Raw genomic sequence first — 8,020 nt, 5'->3', positions numbered from 1 at the left:
GTAAAAAAAACCAAAACAACCTCCAACCAACCAAACAAAAAACCCTAAATCCAAAATAACCAACAAAACCAGCCAACCAACAAACAAAAACCACAAAAAACCCAACAAACAACCAACCAAAACACACAACCCCCTCATAACCAACACAAAACCTCACAGCAATAATTAACCTAAATATTGAAAAGAAAATAATATTAAAATGTTAACAGCAATTCCCATGAAGACTGATGTAATAATTAAATGGAAATAAATTAACATTTTTGTTCCACTAAATGAAATAAACACAGAACCCACACACACAAAACCACAGAGTTTATATTGGAAAGACAGCTTAAAACTAACAAGGTTTAGCTCAAAACTTTTTTTTTATTAAAGTATGAATGCATTTATGCTGGAGAACAGTTTACATACATTGTAAAGCAACAAGCATATTTTCAAGAGGTGTGGGCCCTCCTCAATACATCTCCATGCTCAATCTACATGCTTTACCACTGGACTCACACATACACTCTCACATACAAACACAGAGACACAAAACACAGACACAGAGCTATCTGCTTGGATTAGCTTTCTTTTAAGGCTTCTGTAAGGTGCCCTAGTGCCCCTAACATTACCATAATTACAAACAAAATTGTACAAAGGAGCAGCATTACTTGCAAACTATTGATCTGCTCTCAGCCTTAAAAAATATCAAGTGAAACAAGTTTTTCCTTTATTTGAGTTTTATTAAACATCTGCATTTAAGAAAGGCATGACTGTATACCTGTGAACAAGGAAAGATATGGAAATCTTAACATGAGGTTCTCAACCAGAACAGCTGTTCAAACCTGACTCCTAAGGGACCATTTCCTCAGCTCTTTCCAGTGAGGCAGCCCTGTGTGGTGAGACACTGCCAGCTCCATCCCACCAGGGCCGCTCGCCCAGCAATGCGGAAAGGGGGACACAGAGCGGTGCCCACCGTGCTCGGATCTCGTCACACCTGAGGCTGATGAGAAGTCACAGTTCTAACACTGACACACCCAAGCATCCCTCAGCTCTTCCCAGCGGGCCCCCTCCTGTGGAGCACATCAGGGTAGGATAATGCACAGACAGCAGGGCTGACTTGCTGAACCCCCAGCCACCAGGGAGTATTTCTGCCCACCCCTTTTTGGTATCCTGCAGTACATAGTCTGAAACTGCAACTACTGGTGTTGGGTGAAAGACATGGCAGCCAGCACATTAAGAAAATAGGTACAATGAATAAAATAAAGGATAGCATATGATATAATGTGTACATACAAGCATCTTTCATTTTTTATCTGTGAAATGTGAATTAACTGCAGAATGCCAGGCCATTAGTCTAAAAGGCTGTGTATGGCTCTCTTAGCCTACGTATGGTCAAAGGATCTGTGTGATGCATCATGGGGAAAGATTCTTCAGGAACCATTAGGGCTTTCCAGGCCTACTTGCTCTTGTGCATCAGCATCAGCCTGCAGCTAGGAATGCCAGAGAAGCAACTAATAAAATTGCCTGACCAGTCTCATAAGACAAACAGGAATGACTGCACTTCATGGTATGTACCTGAACTACAGAGACAAGAAAGGGACAGTGATGGGAGGGTGACAGAGGTGGGGGAGGGAGATCTTCTTGTCACTTTTACAACAGCAGCAGATTTCAATGCAATGTAATTACTTTAATAATGCATATCTGTAGGTACCAAATTGCTCTTCTGATTTAAAAAGGTGGTCAGACAAGTGTTTGGCAGTCCTTTCATTACCCAGTTTCAATTGTTGCTTATTCATCTATCAGCTCTCATTCCCTAAGCCATTTCTGCCTTTGCTGAACTGTGAATGACTTCAGTCAACCATCATCAGATTCAAATTCATGAGACACTTCCTCCGATGAGCTGTTCCTGTGGATCCGGCCATCGCTTTTCATGCTGTGAAAAGTCTTCTTAAAGGCCTCCATCATGGCGTGGGCCAGCTTCTTGGCCTCCAGCTTGCTCTCACACTCCACAGCGTGGCAGTCCATCTGGTAGGACAGGTCATCGTTGATCTCCCGATAGACCCAGGCAAAGATGTTTGGGCTGACGTTGTGGTCAGCAGTGCAGTAGGCTATACGTGCTACCTGAAAGGTATCCATGTGCACTGTCGCCTCGCCTTTGAGGTCCAGATGATGCAGCCAGACTTGGAAAGGGCGAATTTCCAGAAGGGCATTAGCTGGGTAAACATCCTCCCTGGTGAGTGTGTGCTTCTTCCACAATTCAATGACTGGTTTTTCTGTGCAGCCTGACAAAAATTGCATCCCTGTTGTGGAAACCTTACCCAAATATGTAACCTGCAAAGAAGAACAAAGATAGGTGAAAACACGGAGCAGACTCTGGTGGTACTTTCTGCCATCCCGGAGAGTTCCATTGGGGAAATAAAAGCACACACCTCCCCTCACAAACTCCCCCATTTCAGCATCATTTTCAGTAAAACAGTTTTCAAACTGCTTTCCAAATATTTGCTTTTACAAATGCTGACTTCACCATTCCAACCCAGAGATTAAAAATGCCCAAGTGTCTGAGTTTCAAGGCATTCCACTTTCTTCACCTCCCCTAGAAAGCCCAGCTTGAGAGCCCATGACTACCCCTAAGCTCATCTTAGCAAGGGCAAGTGCCACTGGAGCAGGTCCCAGGTAGCTGTGATGCAAACCACATCTTTTTTTTCCTTCATACTTTATTCAGATGATTTTCTGTATCATATTTCAAATATTAGTATTAGGGAGATGGAGACATTCTCAGTTTGATAATGCAAGACTGCAGGGGGTCTGAAAAGCGTGATCACACAGTAGAGGATTTTAAACTGAATGTTTCTTTTCCAAAATGATCCTGTTCTTCCACCACTTTGGCTACTTCTACTTAAGTATTAAGCCAGCAATAGCTCAAAGCTGTTCAAAACTGTATCTTTGAGCAGGGCTGGAGATATTTATTACATTAATTTAAGAAAATATGCTGTTAAAAAATCTAGTAATAAATCTACCTAAGTTTAATCACATCATCTCTCTCCTTTCTTGTCTAGTCCTTTTGAGTAATACCCTGTTAGGCAATCAGCACAGGAAAGCAAGGTGGTTTTAGTGCCTTTACAGAAATTTGTTCACCAAATATCAAATTCACTAGGAGGTCCACATCAAAATTCTGTATTAAGCCTGTGCAGAAACATTCCCCTAAATCTGTGCAGCTACTAATGAGGCATCTTTCCACTTACAGTTGAATGGAAGATTATTTTATCTGGGAAAAGGGATTTTCTCTAGGAAAGACAGGTCAATGCCACATAAATGCAATTATGCAGATTATTCTATTTATTGCTGTTGTCAGGATGGTGCATTTAAGAACAACTGCATGAAAGCAAAATTGTTCCTCATTTATCTCTTGCAGCAGTAACTGATTGAGACAGAATCTTTTACCCCTTGCTTGATGTCTTAGAACCTCTACGTTTTACTCAAGGCATTTGGAGGAAAAAAGTAATCACACACACTTTTCAAACTAATTTCTTCAAAATTCTGCATTAAACACACAGTATAGGTTATTTCTATGTTGTAAATGTGTTAAGAAATGTATAGAAAAAACAAGGAATTTCCACATTTAAGCACATTAAAAAATCATAACCACAAGAAATACAGGATTTGGAATCCATGCAAACAGTTTTCCACAAGAAAAATATTTTGCTGCAAGTTTCACACGTTTTGTTAAACTCAGAGGCCTAAATTAAGCCATAATTAAGGAAAAAGCTCACAAAACTTTATTGGAAGTCTGTGTGGCTTAATCACGCTTGCCAAAAAAGCAATTTCCTAGCACTAACATTTCAAAATGGGAAGTCTTATTCTTTGCCTATAAATATTCATGATTTGCACTGGGAATATGTTGAATCTTATAAATCTTTGTATTTTTTTTGGAACAGTGGGAAACACAACAGCTAGAACAGTTAACAAGGCAAGACCTACCAGTGTTTTGCCCTATTTTATTTTATTAGTGATGAGAGTTGAGTTCCCTAAAGTACTGTAGAAAAACTTAAAAGAAAACCTCAGCGTTCACAGTGCCAACTAAACACATACAAACAGCACATCCAGGACCAAAGAGGAATGTGTCTAGAGCATACTGGGGGGTATTTCAACATATATCCAAAGTCAGATTGCTTTGAATGGAGCAAGATCATTGTGCAAATTTGCACATTCAAAGGTTCGCTCAGCACTGCTTCATACTCACAAGCCAACTAACAAAAGACAAACACTGTAACGTGACACTTGGGGTCAAGTTCAAAGCCCATTGCAGCATCACAAGTCCTTCACTAACTACCAAGAGATTTGCACAAAGATTTTAAACCCTGACGAACAGCGACGAACAGCGAAATAGCCTCTTGCTCATGCACTTTGTCACTGGTCAAACACAGCTTTGAATCCCTGGCTGCAGGAGAGAGCTGCCACCACGGCAAACATTTTATCCCCCCAGCTGCTGTTTGGAGAAGCCCAGTGTCACCTGGAGACCACAGAAATCAGCATCTCTCATGGGTGCACAAGAGGGGATGCAGGGAATTGTTTCATTGCTGGCTTGTCCTAAAGAGGAAGCTGCTGCCAGCTCGTGAGCTGCCCTGAGGAGCAGCACGAGCATGGGGAGAGGAGAGGAAAGCAAAGGCAACTCCACTCCTCAGTCAGTGTTGCTGAGCTCTGTGCTGCAAATTCACCCCAACACACAGCATCAGCTTCTGAGCATGGACGACTCCCAAGTGATGCTCCAACACCTTCAGCAGCCAAGGAGCAAAATCAGAGCAAGTTGTAACACAGCAGCATAAATTGAATTTAATGTTCTCCTCTGTTCCTCTGCAGCAGCTAGCTGCAACCTCCTGTTGGCCATCAATCAGTGTGTGTGGCCTGCAGAAGAGTGAAGCTCCAAAAAATAATGGACTTCCCTAAAATAAAGCAGTTGTATTTTAAGAAAAAAAAAAAAAAGCAGCGAATTACTCTTTAAGCAGCCAATGCAAAAGCAACTAATAATAAGGATGGAATTCTGGCTTGTTTACCAAAATGGGACGTACTGTCCCAGTTCTGTCACAGTATAACTGTGTAGGAACCTCTGGAAAGTTGCTTCTTTTAACATGACTTTGAACCTCCATTATATAAATCTCCTTTTCCTTTGAGGACACATCCATAAATATTTATAAGGTGCTTAGACATTACAATAAGGAGTTCACAGAAAAGAATAAACAAAACCTCAACTTTAAAGTTTCTCCTGCGCTGTGTCTTATATAGAAACATCTACACCTACTAGTGCTGTTACTTTTTGGTTTTTAAAATGAATTATCCTTTTTTTTCCTAGTTGAGACACAAGCATTTGACAAGAGTAGCATCACTGAAGCTCTTGGTGAAGACCAAGATGTCTAACATTTCATCACAGCATGGTCCCCTGCCAAAACAGAACAGGGATACAGGGGCTGGGGAGACTCCTCCACCCTTTGACTCACAGAAAGGTACTTCTCCCTGAGCTCAGAATCACAAGGTTATTCCACAAGCAGTGCTCCCTCCATTTTGGCTCCTGCCTTGACACATCTCACAGCACACTCACCTTTGTTTAAATGCTCAGAAACCCCTGACCACACTATTACAGTGAAGCTAGTACAGTACAACCACCTTCCTTTTCAATTTCCAAGTCTGCCAACCAAGGGTCAAAGAACAGATAATCCCTTTCATTATCAGTTGGAAAAGAAAGCTATTTTGAGGCAAAAATTCCCACTGGTGGTCTTTCCCAGTAAAATCATTGATATCTCATCAGTGTGAAACCAGCAGGTACTATAAAAAAAGACCCCAAAAAACCCCAGAATTTCATCTTTAATAATCATAAGACTGAGATGTGAAGGGCACAGAAAGGCCTTAGTAGTAGCAGTAGTGATGTTGTTACAGCTATCATTGCACATAGGAAAACACACTGAAGTGCCTGAACAGCATCAACTCCACAGCTTTACTGACCAGAGAGTGATCATTGACAAAGACAAGCAAGGCCACAGTGCAGGCTGAAAGGCACATCCGTGATAATACAGCTCTGACCACCAGCAAAAGTTCACCAGGACTCAATAATGCTTTTTCTTCCTCTGAAACTCTGGAACTCACTTGGCAGCAAACATTAGTCCAGGAAAATTACTTATTTGTGCAAGTGTGGCATGTCCAATAGCAAGTGTCATCGTATACACAGTGAGGCCAGGACCTTTATTCCCTCCCCTCTAGGGTTGTTAAGCACTGGAACAAGCTGCCTGGGGAAGTGGTGGAGTCACCATCCCTGGAAGTGTTCAAGAAACAACTGGTCATGGCACAAAATGCCATGGTTTTTAGTTGACAAGGTGGTGTTTGGTCAAAGTTGGATTTGATGATATTGGAAGTTTTCTCCAATCTTGATTCTCATAATTCTATGATTCTAGTCTCAGTGCAAGGCAGAGCAGCTACAGGTTGGTTGCAACAAGTAAATTATGATGCTGTTGCAGCCTTTACTTATTTTGGACACTATTTTAAGGGAGAAAAGGAATGCAAATTCAGCTCAATGCCACTGTGTTAACCTTAAGCAGTGAAGGCATCTCCTATCATATCTTCTACCAGGGATAAGAGTGTATTTCTTTATGGCCGTTTTAGTCCTTTGTGTGCTCCATCTGTTCCACAAATTTCTAGAAGATACATACATCTCACAAAAATTTCTTGGGCGTGTTAAAAATTATCCACATTCTTTCCTGCCCTTCTATGGCAAATTTCATCCTCTGGCAAGCCACTGTCACCAAGCATGACATAAAATACTCTTGAGGTTTCACCACCTCTATGCTTGCAAGCATCCAAACATTTTGTAAAAGCCAAGATGTTCTGAAGAGGTCCTTATTTCACCCTAGAGATTTGCCAACACCCGTGTCAGTGTCTGGCAAAACTGTCCTCAATTGAAAAATGCTGTGCCTTTGCCCTTTTGTAATGCAGCTACACCCATGTGACACATAGAGATGTCTCATGTCAAAGGACATGGAGAATAATTGATGTCATTTTTCATGCACTCTCCTGGAAAGACAGAAATATCTGAGTATTTTGACGTTGTTGTTTTCAGCCCCTTCAATCCAATAACATATGGTGAAAATATCTTTTAATAACTATGTTTAAGAGCTTACCAACTTTGAAAAGACCAGTAGAGCAGCTGCAATAGACATTTAAACTTCTAGCACACTATGATTTGTCAGAATTAATAAGGGTTTTTTTCTTTTCATATCCTTTTCATACTCTTTCATCATTGATCTCGCATTTTTCACTTGCAATTCATAGCAGATAAAGAGCAGCTTAGCTCCTGCATGTGTCTCTCTGATCTCAGATGTGACTCCCCAATGGATCATATATCCATACTGCCCCTACCTCACAAGCCTCACTTGGGCACCTGAAGTTAGGCAGTCATTTGACTTTTTCTCCTTCTGTTCCCTATCCCCAGCCCATAGACTATCAGTGCTCCAAGAAATCAGATCCAAGTTGTAAAGACCCGTAATTACTGCATTACATGAGGACAGATGCTCTCTTGGCACAGGGACACATACAGGACTCTCAGCTCTCTCACTATTCAAGACCATGATCAAAAGATCATATATAAAATTAACTCCTTATTTATTTAATATATGTATTTCTTCCATACTATATAAGGAGGGTCTTTGTCAGCAAAATCAACACAGAAAATGAAAAAAACAAAAATAGAGCACTGACCTTCAGCTAGCAGGTATTTACTCTGCATATTTGCAGTCACTAGAGGATCTTGAATCTTGTGCAATCTTAGTAGTAGGTGACTGTCTCTTTTGTTTATCGGTGTTTTAAAATAAACATTCCTTTAGCCTCAATTTTGGTCTAGTTGCTACTGATTATGTTTGATGAAGACAGTTTGCCTCACTTAAATGTGAGGCAAGCAGAGGTAATGAGACATTTTCTTCCTGAAAACACAACTGCTCCTGTGACACCTTCAGGATACGTGGCAATGAAGAAAGTGCCTGTAAGGGTCTGTGCT

The 8,020-nt window shown here is 41.0% G+C and overlaps 1 protein-coding gene across 1 annotated transcript in view; it reads right to left on the bottom strand.

The window, feature by feature from the left end:
* Nucleotides 1-704: 704 nt before the first annotated feature.
* Nucleotides 705-8,020, bottom strand: part of PID1 (phosphotyrosine interaction domain containing 1) — an 84,547-nt gene continuing 77,231 nt past the window's right edge. Inside the window, exon 3 of the mRNA XM_059479664.1 lies at nucleotides 705-2,316. Within this exon, the coding sequence (XP_059335647.1) occupies nucleotides 1,840-2,316 (477 nt within the window). The 3' untranslated portion in view covers nucleotides 705-1,839. The remainder of the gene's footprint in view (nucleotides 2,317-8,020) is intronic.

Source organism: Ammospiza nelsoni, chromosome 10 (genome assembly GCF_027579445.1).
Source record: "Ammospiza nelsoni isolate bAmmNel1 chromosome 10, bAmmNel1.pri, whole genome shotgun sequence".
Taxonomy (NCBI): Eukaryota; Metazoa; Chordata; class Aves; order Passeriformes; family Passerellidae; genus Ammospiza; species Ammospiza nelsoni.
Note: the sequence above shows the minus strand (reverse complement) of the source record. Positions and strands in the feature narration are given on the sequence as shown.